The sequence below is a fragment of the Athene noctua genome, chromosome 20 (genome assembly GCF_965140245.1).
Source record: "Athene noctua chromosome 20, bAthNoc1.hap1.1, whole genome shotgun sequence".
Taxonomy (NCBI): Eukaryota; Metazoa; Chordata; class Aves; order Strigiformes; family Strigidae; genus Athene; species Athene noctua.
The window spans coordinates 4,335,745-4,356,579 of NC_134056.1; the positions used below are offsets into that span (position 1 = coordinate 4,335,745).

Consider the following 20,835-nt stretch of genomic DNA (forward strand, 5'->3'; position numbering starts at 1 on the left):
AACACGAGCTTGTGAAGTATGGCTGTTCCCCTTAAGAAGACCCAGAATGTACCGTTTACTGCTTGCATGCTCTGTGTTCCTGCAGAGGTCCTGTGCTCTGGGTGTGGGGGCACTGAAGTGACTTTTCTGTACCTGATGGTTAAGTCAAAAAGGTCAGCTTGCAGGAGGGAAGACCAAGGCACACGCTGACCAAGCATGGGGTTGGTGTGTTGATGCAGATGCAACTTCAGTGCTGTCTTACAAAGTACATCCAAGGGTGGTGGTACGGTTGCGAGTGAGTTTCCAGTTCCTAAATTCGCACAAACCTTGAAGTTGAGTGCAGAAAAGCACTTTTCCTTGGGTTTGGTTGAGGCATATGCACAACTTTGGTTTCATCCTGAGGCAGCCACAAGCCTGGCTAAGTGGAATTTTCCTAAGCATCTGTCCTCCTGCCTGTGCAAAAAACAGTCTTTCTGATTATATCAGACCTTCCTGAGAAATATCAGTCCCATTGGTCACGTTTTTCAAAAGCTAATCTTCTGGAAATAAGGTCTTCTAGTAAAACTGCCTTTGCCTTATGGTTACAATAAACTGACTTATTAATTGGCATCACAGCGTGGCTGTCAGTAACAGGCAGCGTGGCAGCCTCTGCTGGCATATGTGTCCACAGAGAAATTCTTATTTTATGTTGGCTCTCAAATATTTCCCCTGGACTCATTTATTTTCCAACAGTTCTGTTTTGGGATTTTTTTTCTTTTCTTTTTGTGCTGCAGCAATTGAATCATATTTGGGGTTACAGCAGTATTTTTTAAAAAATTTGTTTGCAGTTGTGGATTTGCTTTAGGATATAGGCTGTGTTGGTCTGTTATTTGGAAGTGTTTGTAACAGTACTTATGGTTGTTGGTGCTCTCGTGGGTGTGTTTGTAAAATTAATATTCTAGTGTTATTGTATACATTAATTTTTGTTGTTTTCAGCAGTTATGAAATGTAGTAACCAATGCAAACTACATCAGGTTGTGGGTTTTCTTGGTGGATTTTTTTTTTTTTTTTTTTTGCCACTTACTACTACAGCTTGCATTGGCGGCGTTCTATTTTTATTGCAGCTCGTATTAGTTGTTGCGTAATAAATGTGAGAGCGTATTACCCAATGCAAACCGCGATTTAAAAAAAAAAAAAAAAGGGGTGGGGGTGTGTGCGTGCAAGGCAGCTCCCGCAGTTATGATTTAGAACTCGGTCTCCCGCAGCACGCGTGACCCTGCGTGGGGGCGGCCGCGGGGCTGAGGGGGGACCCCCCACCTTTCCACTTGCACTTTTAAGGGCTCTTGTACCTCCCGAGCCCGAGAGGCGCGACGGCCGGCGGAGGGAGGGGAGGGGGGAAGCCGGGATTTTCCCCGGCAATATCTGCTCGGGGAAGGGGGGCACGACGACGACGACGACACACACCCGCCAGCCGCCACCTCCCTGCGGGTTTTTCCCGCGGTCCCCTTCCCCCCCCAGCCCAACCGAGGCGTTCGCCCCGCCGCCCCCTGACCGGGGCATCACCCCTGCTGTTTCTCTCCCCTGCCCGCCGGTCCGGGGAGGGAGCGGGGGGCCGGGGGGGACCTGCCGGCTTCTGGGACTTGTAGTCCGGGGGCTGTCGGCCGCCTCTCCCCCGGCCCGGCCCGGGACTACCGGCCCCACATGGCCTTGCGCCCTGGCGCATGAGCTCTTGGGCGCTGTAGCGCATCTATTATACTGCCTTGCCGAGGATAAAAAGAAGAGCAACTGGAGGGACTATAAGGCAAACGTTGCTGGAGCTGCCGGGGCAAAGTAATCTATTTAATCTTTCCCTTTATTTGTTAGATGCTTGGGTGTGCATTGCTAGCACTGGGCCATGGTTTCTGGAGGGAGGGGGACCGGGGAAGAAGGGGGAGGAAAGCAAAACCCACTTGGGAAAGGCCAATGCTGATTTTTCTTTTTTTTTTTTTTTTTTTTTTTTTCCCCCTCCTCTCTTCTTCTGCTCCTTCTTCTTGCGAGAGCCCCGCGTCGCTCCCCGCGGCCCCGCAGCCTTTGTGCGCCGCGACAATGCAACAAAGCGCGGCGGGGCTGGCTGCAGCCTGGCCATTGATTTCCTCCCGGCCCCGCCGCTCCTGCCCACCCTTTTCTTCTTCTTCTTCTTCTGCCGCTTCTTCTCCATCTTCTGCTCCCCCCTCCCCTTCTCGCCGAGCGCCCGAAGACGCCCCGGACGGGCGCAGCCCCGGCCCCGCGGAGCCCCGCGTCCCCACGCAGGAGGGGTTTTTCATTCTTTCCTTTTTTTTTTTTTTTTTGTTTTGTTTTTCTTCTTCTTCCCCCTCTCTCGCTCGCTTTCCCTCGCTCGCTCTCTCTGCCCGCCATCTTTTGAAGGGGAAAATTAGGGGCGAGGAAAAGGAGGGCTCCACGCGCCCTGAAAAACAAGAAAAAAAGCAAGAAAAAAGAGGAGGGGGGGGGGAGCGCAAAAAAGAAGGGGGGCGAAAGGAAAAAAAGCGGTGGGGGGGGACACAACACGCACTTACACACAACGACTAGGCAGCAGCAAGCCCCCGCTCCCGGCGGTGCGCGGCTCCGGCGGCGGGGCGCGGAGCGGGGCGCGGAGCGGGGCGCGGCGGCGGCCCTGGGCCAGCGCCGGGCTGCTCCCGGCCATTTCCCTCTGCCCCCACCGCCGCCTGGCTCGCTGGCTTGTGAGCTGGAAAAAGGTCTGAGCGGGCTGCATACGATGCGCCGAAAAGTGCCGCGTTTCGTGGGTCGTCCGTGTCCGCCTGCATGTGTTTGTGTGGCTATGGCTCTATACAAGCTGCTTTGCTCGTGGAAATAGCTGGTGTTTACCGAACTTCTGCAAATAAATGGAAACCAAGGGTTCGTTGCCTAAACTTGATATGCTTTATGGGTGTAAAAAGAAACGCAGATCACAGATTTATATATAGAAGTGTCACGCTATAAATAATGCTACCGTTAATAAAACGTAAAACTTCAAAACTCAGCCGTACTTTTCCTCCGTTTATACTACTTGTTTGTTATTTGCACCTCCCAGGGCGCTGGGGATAGAGCATTATTTGTAGCCTGCTTGGTTTCACTTTCAAACAAAGCTGTAGTGTTCAGGTCTCAGATCCGTGTGCGTCTTTAAGCTACACGATTCAGTCTTGCAGGGTGTTAATGGGGAAGGTGTTTCCTACAGAAATGACTTTTGACAACGTGGAGCATTCTATAAGGTTTGCGCGAAATGTTCTGTGACAGTTCTGTAGGGTGGATAGACCTTTCTGTTTTGATGCGTTCAGGAATCAAAAGTTACTAAAATAAACTTTTTTGGATAAGCAAATATGATGGCTTCGCTAACACTTGAATGTTTACTTTTTTTTTTTTTTTTTTTTACATATCTTAAGTTCTCTAACACTAGTAAATAGTAGTTTAGGGGGTAACACAATCAGCAAAGCACACCTGCTGTTCCATGCTGGGAATAGAGAAGAGGTTTTTTTTAACATGCTTGTTAGTATTTTTAACGTGTTCAGTATATGTGAGTGCACTTGAGGGGGTGTCTAAATTGAACTGGAAGTTTAGGTTTAAAGCTGAAACTCTTGTCTTGAATTCACACAGTGCTAAGTCAAGGTATTAGGGAGGACTTGGTGAGTACCATATGTGCTGCCGTATATGGGTGAGAAGTGCAGAATAAATATGTGTCAATCAAAACAAACAAGAAATCACCAAAGCAGTCTGGTTGCTTTACGAGCAAAAACCCCCGATCTGTATTGCTTACAACTACCTAACCACTTGAGTGAAGTGTAAATGTAAAGTCCTGCCTCCTAATCTGCAGATCACAGCACTAGCAGACTGCTGTGTGTCTTATTTTGTTAGCCCAGAAGTTTGGGGAGTTTTTAATAATACACTGGGAGGCTCCAGCTGAAACAAGAGTAACTCCTGACCTCAAAGCCTTCCTGTTTGGAAAGAGTAACTGCTAAGATTGTATATTTGTTTATCTTTCGTACACACTGGTTAAAAATACTCACTCATGCATGCATTTAGTGCTTTGAGACAATGCTTAATAAAAGGGTTGGGCAGAGGGTAACAGTCTTATTCAGTGTTCAGCATAAGCTTGATTGCAATATTGTCTTCTGTACTCGCTGCCTGTATAGTGCTCAGTGCTGAGACAGTAGCTATTCCAATGAAAGGGTTTTTGGTTTTAGTGACCTATGCATGCAGAGTTTAAATTAAGAAAGAATGCAAGTGCAATGTAAAGTATCTGAGGTTTGTTCTCAAAACTGACTTTGGAGTGTTAGTTCTGTTATCTTCAAATAAAAACTAGGGTCCCTTGCTTTTGACAGTAAAACTTCTGTCATTTAAGCACTGAGGTGCTTTCAAAAACTAGTTCTTGTAATTTAAAAAATATTTAGAAGACAAGCATATTGAAGCAGTCTGATGTTCCAGCTCAGTAAGCATGCTAGGCAGCAGTGCTCTTTCACTGTCTCTAAAGAAGGCTGGTTTGTTTGGTGTCTGCAAACGCAAGTATTTCAGTAGGCTTTGTAGCTAGTTGTTCCTCTGCACCGTTGTAACTGTGCTGGGTACAATGACTTAAATCCCAGTTCTTAATAATCTTGCAAAAGGCTTCTTTCCTGAGTTAAGAACAGTGTGTATAAAACTTTATCCTTGAGTCGTCTCCTAAAATGGTGGAGAGCCGAACGGAGGTTCTTGGTATCCACAAGCCATGTCTGCAGGCCGGGGACCCAGCCTGCCTGACCTGAGGGTCTCTCCCCCCCTGAGCCTCAGTGACCTGAAGGCAGTGCACACAGATAACGCAACTTGCCTTGGTGAAGGCTGGGGCTTCCCGTAGTTTTTCAGGCACGTCTTTTAATTGGTACAATAACCTCTTAACTTGGGGGGGGGGGGGCACTTGTGCAGTGGATTGTGGGTTTCCAGCCAAGCCTTGCTGTTCTCCTTCTCCCCAGAGAAATTTGGGAGCCTGATCGCTCTCGTTGACAGCACAAACAACTCAGGAGTCAAATCCCTCTCCTCGGCAGCAGCTGAGTGATGTAGTGAGGTCTCATGTTTCAAAGGCTTAATTACTTTTACAAAATATATTGCTCTCTGTCTACTTTAGTAAGCTCTCAGGTGCTTTCAGCGCAGATGGAACTACACTTTGCTAAATAAATGAACAAAGAGTGTTCTGCATCTCAGTGTTGTTGATTGTTTCTCTTTAATCCTGGTTGCTCCTTCTTTGTTAATTTGCAAAATTCATTAATCCGCAGTGGGTTTTCCAATCATTACCGTGAACCGTATGTTTTGTTTTGTTGTGTGTGGTGGTTTTGTTTTGTTGTTGTCTCTTTTAAATTGCCACATTATTCTCCAGTAATAGCCCAGAACACCGTTGTGAGCAATAGAGTTCTGGGAATTAGGAAGGAGCCATTGTTTGCTGTGCTGCTCAGTGAGCTGTCAGGACATTTTGGAAGGATGTGTGCATCTTGAGCTTTTCATTCCACAGTATTTTACTGCAACATTAGTGTGTTTTGTCAATCATTAGTGCTTGTTGGAAGTGAACAACTTTCTTTGAGGTACACTAACTCTTTAACACACTTGTTGCTAAAGCCAACATCGGGAGGATTTAAATTCTTCTGGAGAGCAGTGTGGAAATTCACTGTAATGTGCTGCTTTTTCTACTAGTCCTTATTCCTTCTCTCCATTCTTCCACATAAAATACAGCTGAAGAAACACCTCTATTTTGAATTCCTTTTGCACCTTTCCAGGCCTCAGTCTCTCCAGTTTGAGTGTGATAAGAAGACACCATTGTGTCTGGAAGTATTTTAGCAACACGGATGACCTGGGCAGAGAAGGTCTCACAATGAAGCAGGTGTGGCAAAGGCAATCTGGCCCTTCACCTGGCAAAGGTGAAATTTCTGTGCATGGGGGACCAATCTGGGACAGAATGTCCCATCTGAGCTGTTTCCATTTAGCTTGAAACTTTGAGATTTAGACTCAGTTCGAATTGACACCAGCCTGCTTTGGGAATGATCCTCTTTGCTCCTCTCTTTCCTTTAGAAAGAGAGAGGCAGGCACAGAAGAGGATTGCAGTTTTCCCTGCTGGTCCTGAGAGCTGTCCCACTTGTGAAGTTTCACTTGGTGTGCTTTACAGCTGTACTGAAATCCTTGCAGGGGACTTCATGCACTGACAGATGTAGGAGCAGAGATGCACTTTGTGTGACTGGCTTGCCTGTCGTAACCAAACACAACCTGTACTGAAGGAAAGGCACGTTTCTCCTTGCATAACTGTCTTTTTAACTGCTCAACTTATCCTTGTGTGACATTACAGAGGGTGCCTGGTTGGAGATCTTATTTTCTCACAACCCACCAATATGGCCATGCCAATCTGTTTTTTAAAACTGCACTGGTCAATAGGTTTGGCTATAAGCAAGTGTGGAGTTTGCAATACTGTGTTATTTTGCTGGGATGGGATGTAGAACGTAGCAGCCTTTTTGCTTACCAAGGCTGGTTTAGGAACTGTGCTGTACTGTGGGCTATAGTGAAACTGGTACACTGAGCACGTGTGTGTTCTGTACTGTATGTGTAAGAATTGTGTGTGGGTATAATGGAGAATGCTGTTCCTTATTGGAAAGCATTGCCTTTTTGCAACTTTTCTGTTGATGCTACAGTTCTGTTTAGAGTCTGTGAAATAGCGGTAAAGTGCAGCTCTTCAAGGTGTCACGTGAAAGATGGTCTGCTCCCCCAAGTTTTTGTTGGAGTAAGTGGAGTAAGTACACTTGTCTGAGTGTACTGTGCATCAGCTGGCGTGCTGAAAGTGTGTTTATTTCCTGGACAGGAGTAAGCTACACAGGAATAAATCGGGATACTTGTGTCCACACTGCTGTGGTCATACTTCCTTTGACTTGAACTTCATTCATATGCAGGAGCTTTAAGAGAGGCTTAAGGCTTGTGTGTTCTCACTGCTCAGGAAGCTAAGCCGTGGGTGCTCTCAGCAGGAGCTGGGCGGGGGAGAAGCTTAGCTCCTGTCTGTCTGCCTTGAGCAGTTTGAGGAGAGCGCAGTGTTCCCCTGGGTGTGCGGAGGGACACCACCTTCTCCCCTTGGGTGTGTTAGGCAGCAGGGGGCACTTTCCCCCCTCCCTCTGAATTAGCTGCTTCTGCTCTGCACAGGGAGGGGTAATAAAAAAATTGACTTCAAGAGTCAAATTTTTCCCTTTCTTGCAAACTGTTTGGGATTTTAAATCAGATGCATAAGCTCAGACAGTGGAAACTGCGCTGATGCCCTCTCAGGGAGCGACAGCAGTTTAGCTATCACAGTTTATTCACACCTTGCCTGACCTGCAACTTCCTTGCATAGCTGAGCAAATTTATGGATCTACCCAACCTTAGCATAATCAGCGAGGCACTTTTCATCTCAAATAGTAGACCACATACATCCTTTTGCATTTGTTTGGCTGTGTTTGCTTTGAGTTAACACATTGAGTTATTCTGGGGCAATGTGCTTGTTCAATGACAAGGCACTTAAATCGGTTTGGAAACATAAAGCTAAGTCAGTGCAACCCTCTTAGGAGAACGTGCGTAGGGGATGAGCGGTGGTCATCAGAGGGAGGGCTACCGCAGTGTAAGTCACTGCTCCTCTGCAGCTAAGCTGTAATAATGAACTTGGTGGGTGGGTGTACTTACTCTGCCCCATTACCAAGTATAACATTACTGTGGCTCAGCTAACAAGTAGTATATTTATGTCATGGTAATTCAATCACTTCCATTTCATTGCTCATCCCCTTAAACTGACTTGATTGTCATATATTGATTTAGGTAGACTTTGTATGGGAAAGTTGCAGTGCTGTAGCTGTAAACCTGGAGCATGATTTAAACCAGTGGCACCTCATCCATTCTTACTACACTTACAATGCTTTTTTGTCTTAAAACAAATCTGTTCTTTTTCAAAATAGTAACTTTAATCATTTTAATATATAAAAATAAATTTAAAAATTGAGTAGGAGAAAGCATTGGAGCATGAGAAGTGTGCAAGAGAGGTCTGTTGAGGAAGGAAGGTGTTTAATGAATCACTGTGATGATTCTGCTATGTACTGTGAAATGCTTCTAACAAGTTAACATACGGATTGTGTCTGTTTATTAGAAGTCTGTCTTCTCTGTCGATGTTTGCATGGAGCTGCCTGTAAGGATAACATCTGTAGCACTTGTAAATTATATTAATGATGCTGATCTATGGCCGTGCAGTACTGGTGATGTAAGGGAGAATTGCAGTGTGGGCTGTTAGGTACACAGAGCAGAAAGCAACCCTTTAAATAGGTAACACATAGGAGTTGACTGCTATTTGCAAGGTCTCTCTATTTTATACTTTGCTCAGAATACTTTTTGTACTTTAGTTTCGTTAAGAGGAGGTAATCTTCCTGTTAAATGTAGCCTCTTAAATTCAGTTGGAAGTGGAATTTGGCTGTATCTTAAACCCCCCCTCCCTGACAGGTGTCATGAAGGACCTCTTGGGTGCTGTAGTTTATCTTTCAGAAACGTGTTTAAAGAGTGCTGCAGTATGGGGAAAGGGATAAAGCAGATGGCAGTTTTAGCTCTGCAGTTTCTTCAAATGACAATTATCGTTGTACTTAGTAAAGAACAGTTAAGTGTTTCTGGAAACCAAAGGTATGGTATTTGAACACCTTGTAAATTTAGGTTCCTTTGCGTGTTTGCTTTTTTCCCTTTAAAATTTGGTATAACCATAACACTGAGAAGGAATGAATGTATAAATACATGGGAAAAGACTAATGACTTTAATTGTAGATGGTAGTGGAAATATTCATATCCCCATTTTACAAGTGGGGAACTGACAAGCCTACAGCATGGGCTGTCAAGAGCTGAGCTGAGGTGTCAGCATGCTGTTTTGTAGCTGTCTTTCCAGTAATTCTTTGTAGGTATAGCAGAAGCTTGGAGATGCTCTGCCCAGCAGGGAAGTATTCGAGCTCTTGGGTTTTTGTTTTTGTTTTTCACCTTTTCTTCAAAATGTTTTAGGTCCAGTAATCTCTTGTTTTGGAAATCAAAGTGCAGAAGAAGAAACAATCATGACAAAACCTGTCATGGAAAGACTGTGTAATTTATTCACTATATGCTGAATCAAATTGAATGAGTTTGAGGTTTTTTTCTTGTACTGTAAAAGTACACAGAGCACCATATGCTGATTAAAAAGGGGAAGGGCAGACTCTCTTTTTCAGAGCACAAATGTTTAACTGTGCAGATCACATTCTTTTAAAAGCAGGAGAACCCTGCGAGGGTGTAGACGTACAATAATCCCATTAGGAGTTCTGAAGCTTGTGCGGGTGTTGCCACAGTATGCTCTAATGGGTGTACCTAAATGCTTCTGTTATGCACGTATCATCTGCAACTTGGGTCAGTGCCAGAGTATGTTTTCTGTTGTTCTGGGTTTTTTGTAATTTAACTGAAGGATGGTTTGATAACTAGAAATTGGCAAAATTGATTTCTGGAGTCACAGGATAAATTGACAGTATCATATGTTGGATAAGTCATGCTTTGGAGAAGACAGGCTGTAAAGTAATAGATGAACAGAGGGGAATTAGGAGACAGAGCCTTGAAGGAGGTGGGTTGTGGTGCTGACCTGCACTGTGATTTTTTTATTATTATTATTATTTTTTATTTTTAAGACTATTACATCTTGCCAATTTGTGTCTCTTCCCTGGCCTGTCTGGACTGCTCACTCCTTGGGGTGGGAACTCTGTGTTGCACTGTGCTTGGTCCTAGTCATGGCAGTGAGCCTTTTGGTCACAGTGCAGTTGGTGTCTAGGTGCATCCATGATGAAACATGGTTAAGATGAGGTTTTTAACCTGTCAGTTCACTACCCTAGCAATCAGGCTCCAGATTTTATTCCATCTCCCCATCCCACTTGCAATGTCTGGTCATGAGCAGAGGCTGGAGTCTCCTACAACATGTACTGTCCTCATACAGCGTATGGTGGTCCTTTCTGTGTGTTGCTGCATTTAATACTGGTGACCAAGCCTGGATGAACCATGCCAGGGCTTCTCTCCCCCTCCTCTAGTCTGTAGTTCTGAAAAGTAGAGTGAGTATGTATGCACATTGAACAGCAGGCTTGTGGTCCATCGCACTTTCAAACTGCATGAAATGGGAAGCTTTAACTTCCTATCTCCTCACTCTTTTCATGCCTTTCTTTCCCTGACTTTTTCTATGCTTTGCTTTCTCCCACAAGGTGTAGGTTAGCTGCCTGTTTCCTCTTCCAGTTTACCTGCTCAGTAGTATTTGTATCTGTTTCTTTCCAGCACTTTCGCTGCCTGAAGAAAAATAAGCAAAAGGAACCCTCGGCTGACTTCTGCCGAAGCCACTAATATCAGGTTAAGACTGTTCATCATCCAGTACTGAAATGATTAACAGCTTCAGCCTGCTTGCTTGTCTCTTTGGTGGTGTGTCCAGGATGCACCTGTTACTCCTGGACTTTCAGATGTACGTTTTCTTCTTAGCAGCTCTCAGCAAGTGAGATTTTTCCTCCTGTGCTCCTTGTGCGCTATAGCAGCATTGCCTGATGGCTGGGCAAGCAGGAACGTAGAGATTCCCCTGCCACTGCCTGTGACATCAGGCCATCACAGTTTCAGTCTCCCACTTACAGAGCAGTTGGGAATGCTGACATTGAAGGATGCTAATAAAGGATGACTGTGGTTCAAACTCAAGTGAGCAAATGGATTTGTAGTTCTGATTGAAGTATGGATTTGAATGCACAAGTAGGGGTGAGTAGAGGTGGAGTAGATTCTGTCCATCTGTGAAATTTAAAGTGATAATTATACTAGAAACATTGAGAAGTGGAATAACAAAGAAAGCATTGAGCAGACAGCATTTATGCCAGTTTTGAGTTTGCACAATCAGCCAGTCTGAAGTTGTGACCAAATCTGTAGAGTCTTTTGCTATGCCTGTCAGCAAGGTTTGAATTTGGGTTCATCAAATTTTTCCCACCCCTCCTTGGCCAACTTTCTTGTAGACATGGAGACTCCCCTTCTTCACTAGGATGCAGTTTATTCTTGTGGCATTTTAGGCAACGTGATGAAAGAGAACAAGATCTGCATGGTCTTGCAGCCCTTATGCTTGTACAGTGGGACTTCTCTAGCTGGAATCCTGTTCTGCAGCAACCCTACAGTGAGAGGGTGTATCTTCAGGGCTGGGTAGTACTGACTAGATCAGCTATCACAGCTATTGTAACTGCAACAATAGGAGCACCCACGAGTCTGATCAGTCTGAATAGACTCTCCAGCCCCAGATATCTATCACTTAACCTCCTTTGTCATTTTATCGCTCCCTAATGGGCAGCTGGGGAAGGGGTTGACCCGTGTAGAGGAGCCAGAAGGTGTGGAGAGCTTGAGTTTGTTTCTGTCTTTGCCTAAACCTTCCTTAGAAAGAGCTTTATCTTGATTGACCAATTAGTTGCATACTGTAGGTGATAAGTCTGCAAAACCCTCTGTGGAGAGCCACAGAAACTCTGCATTTTATAGATATGGGAAAGTTTCTTAGCACTTCGCAGGATGGGACTTGAAGTGGTTACTGAATCACAGGTGAGGACTGAGTTGCTGTCTGTTGTGGTTTATACCATTCAATGTGTCTTCAACCACGCTCTTGCCTCCCCTAGGTCCCCTGCTCCCTCCATCCTGATCCTGACATGCCGGGAGCGTGTATGGTATGTGGCCATGTGCCAGCACCTTCCCAGCGCTTCCTTTTTGCCTAATGTCCAAGGCTGTAGGGCTTATGCAGCACATGGGCTTTTGGGGGACTTCAGTAACCCCTACAAGTGCTAGAAATTGCCAAATAATAATTCAGTGTGTTGCAGTGCACTAGATAAGAGTGTACGCTCTGAAGCGGGTTCACCTTCTCTCCTTTTGCTGCAAACCTTGACTGGGTGCTGTCTGGCTTCTCTCTGACTCTTCCCCTGATTATGAAGTGTTGTGGGTTCAACCCTGTGGGTCATGCAAGGTAATTTCATTGCATCTCCACCTTTCCCCTCTAGGAAGAACTGGCACGAGCAGAACTCTGCCCAGGCATGTGATTATCCCAAATACTTCCCTTTCTGTGCCAGATCTATTACAAAAATGAAGGCTGAAACAGCCCAATACTTTTTTTTTTTTTTTTTTTTTTTTTCCCCACTGCCATAAAGGCGTAATTGATGTATGTTGTGTGAGAGGCACAACCACTGGCATTTTCCTGTGAAGTACCTACCCAGCCCCATCCTGTTGATTTGACTCTGCCTTCTGAGAGTGGCGATGTGCAAGCCACCAGCTGCTCTATGTGCTCTGAAACCTTTTCATAGATGCTTATTTCCACTGCTATAGCTAAGTATTTGTTAACATTTTCATTATAGGTCACACAGTTAATTTGCTGAAGTACTTCCTGTGAGATTTTTTACAAGTGCAGTTCATTTTATTTCAGAAATCTCAGTCCATTCCTTACTGCAGAGTCAGGTCTCAAAGGTGGCTGAACTCTTGCCATCAGGAATCCAATACAGAGTAAGCTCTTTAACCACTCACTCTTTTCCTTCCTCCTGTAGCCTTGTTAACAAAGCTGTGTAATCCAAGAGCTTGCACAAAACCAACATATGTCCAAATTAAAATTTGCCTCCATGTTTTCAGACCACAAAAAGTAGGGCTGAAAGAAATGTCCAGAGGTCATGTCTTTCTCCCCAGTCCAAAACAAGATCAACCATACCTAATCCATTGCTGAGGCCGGTTACTTAAGCTGTTCTCAAAAGCAAACTCAAAGCTATGAAAATGAACTTGTTATAGTGTGAAACATCACTCCCTGCACTTGAAACTTGCAGCCTTTAGAAAGAAGTTGAGCCCCATATGATTTGTGTGTTGCAGGAGGTATGTGACATGCATCTGAATTCTTGCTCAGACTTGATCAGAAGGTGCTTCCTGTGGCGTTAGCAATTTGGTGGAGAGAAATACTCTGGCCTGTGATTACAGAAAGACCATCATATTATTTGAGGTGCCTAGAATAGTGCTTGTAGGAGTCCCCAGTACTTTTATAGTCAAGGTAAAGTGACTTTTGGGTACCCCTGAGTTTGAAGGCACAGTGTGAGACATCTTAAAGCATAAAGTGATTTACAGGGAGCACTGAGTATGTATCAGAACTGAAGGTCCTTGAAAATGCCAGTTACTTCTGGCTGATCCTTATCTACTGCTTAGGAGCCCACGGGCTCCTTACAGAGGAAACACCTGCTCTTATAATAGCCGAGGAGAGACCAAGGGTGGGAAGTCCGTCTGCATAATCTGATGAGCATTAAACTAACCAAGTCAAAAGCCAAGGAACTGACTTAATCTTCTGTGATCTTTTTCCCTCCCTCATGCAGAGGTAAGTTAAGGACACAGTTACGTCTCCCAGTCTCAGGATGTTGTTGGGCCTGTGCTCAAAAGAATACGCCTGAAAAGCAAATCTCTGATGTGCGGAATTAATGATTTGGGAGACAACAAGGACAGCTGAATGGACAGGCAGAGTGCAAAGCTGCAGTGTGCCATAGGGGCACTCAAGCCAAATTCCCATTTCCTGCAGTGAAGCCAAGTACAAATGCTTCATCCCCAAGTCTTGAGGGGGTGGCATATTGTGTATAGCATGTGCTTGTCTGCCAGGATGGTGTTGGCTGATAAAGCAACTCATCTGTCCTCAAGTTGTTGTCTCAAATTGCAGATCCCTAGAGTCTGAAGAGAACATCCCTGCTGACGTAGAGTTAGTAGGTAGTGAAAGCTGCCTGAAGCACAGTTCCTGTACGGGGCTGTGAAGGGAGGGGGAGGCAAAGTAGGAGGAAAAAGAGGTCATCCATCGGTTTTGTTTCCTTCTGAGGAGCCTGGAGGAGTGGTGGTGTAGCCCTTACTTTCTACAGCCATAGAATGAAATGGGCACAACCCTCAATTAATAGTCTAAACTGACTTGAAGATCATGTTGAAGTGTAGTAGTGTGCTAAACCTCTCCTGCAGTTGCAAGAAAGTCTGGACAAAATGATCATGAACCTGCTGCTTCTCTGAGATGGGGAGTAGCATTTGGCAGCAAATCTGACCAAGCTTCCAGCTCTTGCTGCTGTTGGGAAAAAAAGAGACCAAGCGTCTGCTTTGGTGGCTGCGAGGAGCCTATGTGGGGGAGTAGTGCTTGGAGCAGCAGTGTGAGGATGCCTGCTCCAGCTGCCCTGCTGTCTCAGTGTGGTTCTAGCTGCTGGCTCCATCCTACCTCCAGAAAGGCTCAGTCACTGCCTTTCGCACCTGTGTGAGCAGCGTTGCTTCGGAGGTGCCGTTTCTCTGACGGGCTGGCTGATGAAACCGGGGCCAGGCATTGGCCGGGGTTCAGGGCTCTGCTCTTGGCTCCGCCGCGGGCTGGCTGGGTGGCCCCGGGCAGGTCACTTCACCAGGGTGTGAAGTGTGTGTTGTGAGCGCCAGCCCTTCGAGGTAGGAACAGGGTCTTACTGTGTGGCTGCAGAGTGCTAAGTACTGAGGGACCTTGATCTCTGCACAGCCTCCATGTGCTACTGTAATGTAAATAATAACATGGAGATAAAGATGAGGTCAAGGAACATCTCTTCAACTTGATAATTTTCCCTGATGGGAAGATTTGTATTGCTGTTTCTGGCTGGACTGGAATTGCACCAGTTTTTGAAGGGTGTCCAAGTAACCATGCAGAAACACTATACCAAGGAAAAAAAAAAAAAAGTTGTTGAGCTCGCATGCTAACATAAAGCTTGCTACCTTCTAATTTTGTAATCAAAACAAATACCATCCTGTACTGCACGAACAGCAGCAAGGGAGCGAGCCATCCGTTAAATGTTCGGCACTGCCAAAGGAAGTGGCAGAACCGTTAGCTGAAGCAGCAGGCTTACTGGCACAGTGCACATTTCATGGGGCTTTATAGCTTCTTTTAAAATAGTCTCCACCACTGCAGACAGTCTGTGGGCTGCATCAGCTGAGTAAAATGTTATTCTGCTAGTACAGGGAATTATTAACATGTTTTCTCCATGCCAGCTGTCTCTCCACTGACTGACCCATACAAGCAGCTCAATGAAAGAAAAGTTTAAAAAAAAAAAAAAAAATCCTTCCAACTTAGCTGGGTTTTTTTGATGACTGGTTTGGCTGAGGGTTGTGCCAAACCCCATAGCTTTGCTGGATGCCACACTGAGGTTGCAACTTAGCACAAAAAGACAGACTGAAACTCCAGAGAAGCAAGATTTATTTGAGAGTTTGGGTTTGGGATTTGCTTTTAATTATCATCTCAGGCTGGGATGAGTAAGAAGGAAGAGAAATGCACAATGTGGGAGCAGTGTACACTCCTCATGTATGACAGTAAAAGGGTGTACTTTGTCATATCAAAACTGTACATGTGCAGCCAGAGGAATCAAGAACAGCTTCTGTTACTTGAACATTACAGGTCTGAGGGACAGGATAAGTAGTAATTTAACAATTTAAATTGAAGAAGTTATTACTCCACGGCTAAAAAGTCCAACTTTAGGCCCTTAATGGAAGGTGCCAAGCCTCGTTGTGGCAGTCTTTGTTCTAGGCTTATACAGTGATGTCCTGGTGCACAGCTGGCTCCTTATAGTTTAAATAATTATTGATACTATTGCATTTTCAGTAGATGCTGAAGTGCTTAGACTACATCTGCGTATTTTGATTCTACTTGTAGTTACGAGAAAATTTGTGTGAGCTTGCTTGTTTGTGAGACTGCTTAAGTGTTGTGTTGGACAGTTTGTATGGTAAGTTGGGATGTCAGATGGTCATGCCCCTTGCCTTCCTCATTTAATAAATGAGGTTTGATAACTAGTACATTTCTCAAGGAGGGCCATGGCCTCTCTGAGTTCAGTGCCCTACACTTTCGGACATTTCCAAAGCATTTGCACCCTCAGCTTCCAGATTCTTCAATCCTGCTTTTTACATTCTTAAAAAGAATATTATTTTGAAGCTTTAGAAGTAAAGGAATGGATGTAGAAAGAATTTTTTGGCTTTAAAAATTAAGGAATAATCTGTTATCAAAGCAGCTTACCCATCAAATTATGAGGAAGCTGATAGACCAACGGTTAAAAATGTGCAGTGAGGCATATGCACATTAAAGCTGTCTTTATGCCAGGAACAGATAGATACTTCCAGTGCTGCTGAGATAGCCCAGGTAGCTATTCCTGTCTTTCAGCTGCAGGATCTAGCATTTAAATGACAGTGCTGCTAAGAGGTTTGGGGTTTGTAGCCACTTTTGGTTGTAGTAACCAATGAGCTGGAGCATGCAAGTTACAGGCGATCAGCTGTCAGAGGACTAGCTGAGTTGGCAGTCATGATTCTGCCCCTCCAACCTTTGGTAATGTTCTTAATTAAAATCCTTTCTGAGTTGTGTCACTAATGACTGTTACATGCCTCTCTTATGTGAACTGTACAAGCCTTGTTTAAGCTTGATGATCAGCATATGCATGTCCCAGAGAGTTTGCAGACTAGCTGGGTGGAGCAGATGAAGACAGAAACTACTACTATCTCCGTGGTGCGGATGAGGAGCTGTGGTTTGAAGATAGTGAATGCCTTGGCTAAGGTCAGAGAAGGAGTCTGGGAGAGGCAGGAGCTAGATCTGTATTTTTTTTTGAATTACAGTTCTAGGATTTAATAAAAATTAATTTTTAAAAATGCATATCAAATTGAGTTTGAGAGGTAGGAGGACATCAAGAGATTAAAATTAAAAGAGAATTGTTGTATTTAACCTGAGGTTATTTAAAGGAAAAACTTAAATTACACTGTGTAGTTTCAAACTTGTGACTGAAATGCTCCGTAACAGTAGGAATTGCTCTCTGTGGGCATTTTATTTCCCGTCAGTCCTTGCATTGGATTCAGTTTGTTAATCAAGATGACAGCAAACAAAATGCTTCAGTGGCGGTCACCAGGGGCCTGCAGTCAGCGTTGCATAGACTTGGATGATGGATGTTGCTCGGAGGCCTTAGGGTCTGAAATCCATGCAGAAAGTTGTCCAGAAGGAGACCGAGTGAAACTTCCAAATTATCTTTTTTCTTTTTAGTTCTGTGTCTGTTCCCCCACCCTTTGATCTGAAGATTGCATTTTGCAGTATTTCAGCCACTGCTGTGAGTTGATGGAAAATCACGAGAAAACAATTCCCCAGTTCCTTCCAAATCTGAAATCCCAAGTAACGTCCTAGTTTTGAAATTCCTTGCCCAGAGGATGCCAGCATCCCTTGTGGCTGCTCGGTGATCACCCTGCCTGCCAACAGCAGCACGACCAGCACGATCAGATGAGAGAGGGCTAGGGAGCAGACACTAGTTCTTTTTGAACTGCTAAGCTGGGCTCTTGAGTTATCAAAGAATAGGGACCAGAAACCTGGTTCCAGATCTAAACTTGTGCCATATACATGGCACAAGGAAGTCCTAATGCTGACTGGTTCTTTTCCTGCATCCTTGGAATACAGTGGGTCTCGTGAGTGGATGGTGACAGAGTCATAACTGGTCTTGTCTGCAAACACAAGCAAGTGTACTCACATATGGATTTGTTTTAGGTTTTCAATAATTTAATTTTCCATAGAAGCAGTATAAAAAAAATCAAATATAACTCTAAAAAAAACCCCCAAACAAACCCAAATGTGGTTTCTGGAGCCAAGGACACCTGTGAGCCAAGCCAAACTGGTCCATGGCAAGGTGCACCCAGTGGCCGGAGCACTGGGCTGTCCCTCATGTCTGTGGCACCCAGGGCACCAGCTGCTTTATGGTGTGGGTCCCTCTGCCACGATGACACCAGGGTGCTGGATGTTGTCCTAGTTATGGAGCTGCTGCGACAGCAGCTGGCCTCCAAAACGCAAATGCCTCTACTACCTGGGCAGGCCTGAGAAGACTGATTCATTTAAATATCCCTCTGTGCTGCAGATCTGTTTGTTTGTACACATCTATTTTTGTAAAATTCCTCCAAATTAGGTATGTGTTTACTTTTTGCTGTCAGCTAATCAGCAACTCAGAGGGTAAGTTGATGTTCTATATTTAGTCCAGATACTAAGTAAAGATGGTTAGGGATGTATCAAAGAGGAGGTTTTTGGTTTTTTTCCTAGGATGTCTCTCCTTCCTGTATTACTGCAGCTTTTGTCTCTGCTCATGTTTCTCTGTGAAACCAAGAAGCATATGTCAGTGAGAGTATTTGTGTGGCTTTCTGTACATACCTGAAATAATTTGCCTCTAGAAAGTGATTGTGGTCTGTTTGCCATGAGAAGAGTAGCTGCAGTCCTGATGTGAATTGAAATATCAAATGTTTATGGAAGATGACATAGCAAAGCTGTTTACCATATGGTATACAAGACACAGTGATACCCGACCGTTTTTTTCCCTGCAGTTTGCTGGGGAAAAAGAAGAATACAATAAGCAATTTGTGTATTCTTCTGTATTTCATGTGTGCCTTTAAGAGAGAGTGTGACAGTGACATGGGATATAGTATTAATTATTATTTATATCAAACCTCTATCTTGAGACTCTGTATGAAACTGAGGGCCCAGTCAGGTACGTGTAGCAAGGGACACAGTAAGACAATTACAAGATTCAAAGTGCAGATCACTAAGTTAGGATGTTTCTAGTGCTACCTTTCATTCTCAACTGTTCACCACACCTCCCTCTGCCACTTCCTTCATTTCTCTGGCTCGAGGGCCTCTGACAGCTGTCGTCTGCTCTTGATTATGGGATTTTAGACTAACCGTTGCACCAGTGTAGAGACTTGTAAGCTGACTCAGTGCCAGCCGGCATGGGTCTAGGGACAATGCAGTTAAGTTTAGATGGAGCTGCAAGCTATGGATTTACTAGCTTGGATCAGCACATTCATGGGAGTCTCTGCATTACTTCCTAACTGTGTTCCCTAACTGTATTCTTATGCTACCCCATGTGTTTTTTTTGCACGAAGATGCTCTCTGAGCTAGATAAAGCAAGAACTAGTCCTGTGAAGCTTACTGGCTCTGTGCAGGCTTTGAATTTGGGAATTGCTGTTCCACTGTCTCTTGGGTCTTGAACTGTGCCTGTCATCAAGATGAAGTGTGTTACAGGGAATGAAGCAGATGGGCTAAAGAGCCTGAGTTCAGACACTCAGCAGAAGTGTCTTAACATGCCTACTTAAAGTAAGGATCTGTATTTATACATTGTCCTCTTCCTCTCGTTTGATCTAGGTTGTATGGTTGGACCCTGGAAATGGGATGTCAGTCCCGTTCAGGGAGTATAAAGGAAGAAAGAAAATCTCCCAGTTGCTGCCGCTGTGACAGCGAGTGAGAGCAAGAGCAGGAAAATGTCGACAGTCACATCAGCAATCCAGGCTCCTCAGGGCCCTGTGAATCCGCCGCCTCCGGAGGTCACTAATCCTAATAAGCCTGGCCGGAAGACCAACCAATTGCAGTATATGCAAAATGTTGTGGTAAAGACCTTGTGGAAGCATCAGTTTGCCTGGCCTTTCTACCAACCTGTTGATGCAATTAAATTGAATTTGCCGGTATGTATCTATTATCTTCTGCTCTCCATTCTGTTCTTAGAAGGCTTTGTGTTGGTGAGAACAGTCTTCTGATCACTGGATCAAAATGCTTTTGCGGATTTCCTTGAATGCTCTTGGACTCACTCGATTTAGAAGATGATGAATTTCAGAGCTGGAGAGGTGCAGGTGTCTGAAGGAGAAAACTGCTTCTCAGTGAGGGAAGAGAAGAGCATGCAGGCAAAAACTGACTTAGAGCAACTGAAACATAGTGCTTTGTAGCTTACCTCTGTTTATTTTTATGTGTTTTCACGCCTTGTGCCACGTCTGTCCAATTGGAGAGAGCCTTGAAGCCCCCGCTCCTCTCAATTTGGCATTGGGTCAATGTAACTTGTGTTTTCAATAGACTTTCCTGGATTTGCTGCTGGCTTCAGTGTTGAGGAAGACAGGAGAAGCTGATTACCAAGGATACTGTGGAGCTAGATATTTTCAAATGCTGTACTAGAAGCAGAAAGAACAGAACAGTTTCATTTACCCATCTGCCTCCTGTGCCTGATGATATATACCCTGTCTCAGACCAGATAGTATAAGATATAGCCTGGTTATTCATAAATGACCAAAGTTTATTAGGCTGCTTTCTTCCAGGGAACAGAGCCATACACTCTTGGGGTTTAACCCCAGCCAGCGATTAAGCACCACACAGCCATTTGCTCAGTCCTCCCCTCACCTGTACAGTGAGATGGAGAGGAGAATCGAAAACAAAGCTTGTGGGTTGAGATAAGAACAGTTTAATAATTGAAATAAAAATAAAATAATAGTAATAATAATAATAAAGAAGATAACAAAAAGAGAGTGAAATAAGCCCCAGGAAGACAAATAATGCACAACACAGTTGCTCACCACCTGCTAACCAGTGCTCAGCCAGTGCCTGAGCCGTGATCTGCCCCTCCTGGCCACTTCACCCCAGTTTATATCCTGGGCATGATGTCATATGGTATGGAATATTCCTTTGACTGCTTTGTGTCAGCTCTCCTGCCTGTACCTCCTCCCAGCTTCTTGTGCTCCTCCAGCCTTCTTCCTGGCAGGGCATGAGACACTGAAAAATCCTTAAGTTATTATAAACACTACTTAGCAACCACTAAAAACATCTGTGTGTTATCAACATTATTCTCATACTAAATCCAAAACACAACACTACCAGCTACTAGGAAGAAAATTAACTCTATCCCAGCTGAAACCAGGATACCCTTCACCTCTTCAAAGGGGTCCTGTAAGTGTAAAAACTCAGCAGTGGAGGTGTACCCCTACCCACCTGCTTCACTTAAGTACAGACACCACTACTCCCCTGTCCACTCTGCTGTCTGCTCAGCCAGGCAGCCCATTGCAAACTAACTCGGGCTGCTT

The 20,835-nt window shown here is 44.7% G+C and overlaps 1 protein-coding gene across 1 annotated transcript in view; it reads left to right on the forward strand.

Annotated features, from left to right (window-relative positions):
* Positions 1–1,695: 1,695 nt before the first annotated feature.
* BRD3 (bromodomain containing 3) overlaps positions 1,696–20,835 on the forward strand; it is a 43,393-nt gene continuing 24,253 nt past the window's right edge. Inside the window, exons 1-2 of the mRNA XM_074924089.1 lie at positions 1,696–1,788; positions 19,139–19,455. Coding sequence (XP_074780190.1) covers positions 19,255–19,455 — 201 coding nt within the window. The 5' untranslated portion in view covers positions 1,696–1,788; positions 19,139–19,254. The remainder of the gene's footprint in view (positions 1,789–19,138; positions 19,456–20,835) is intronic.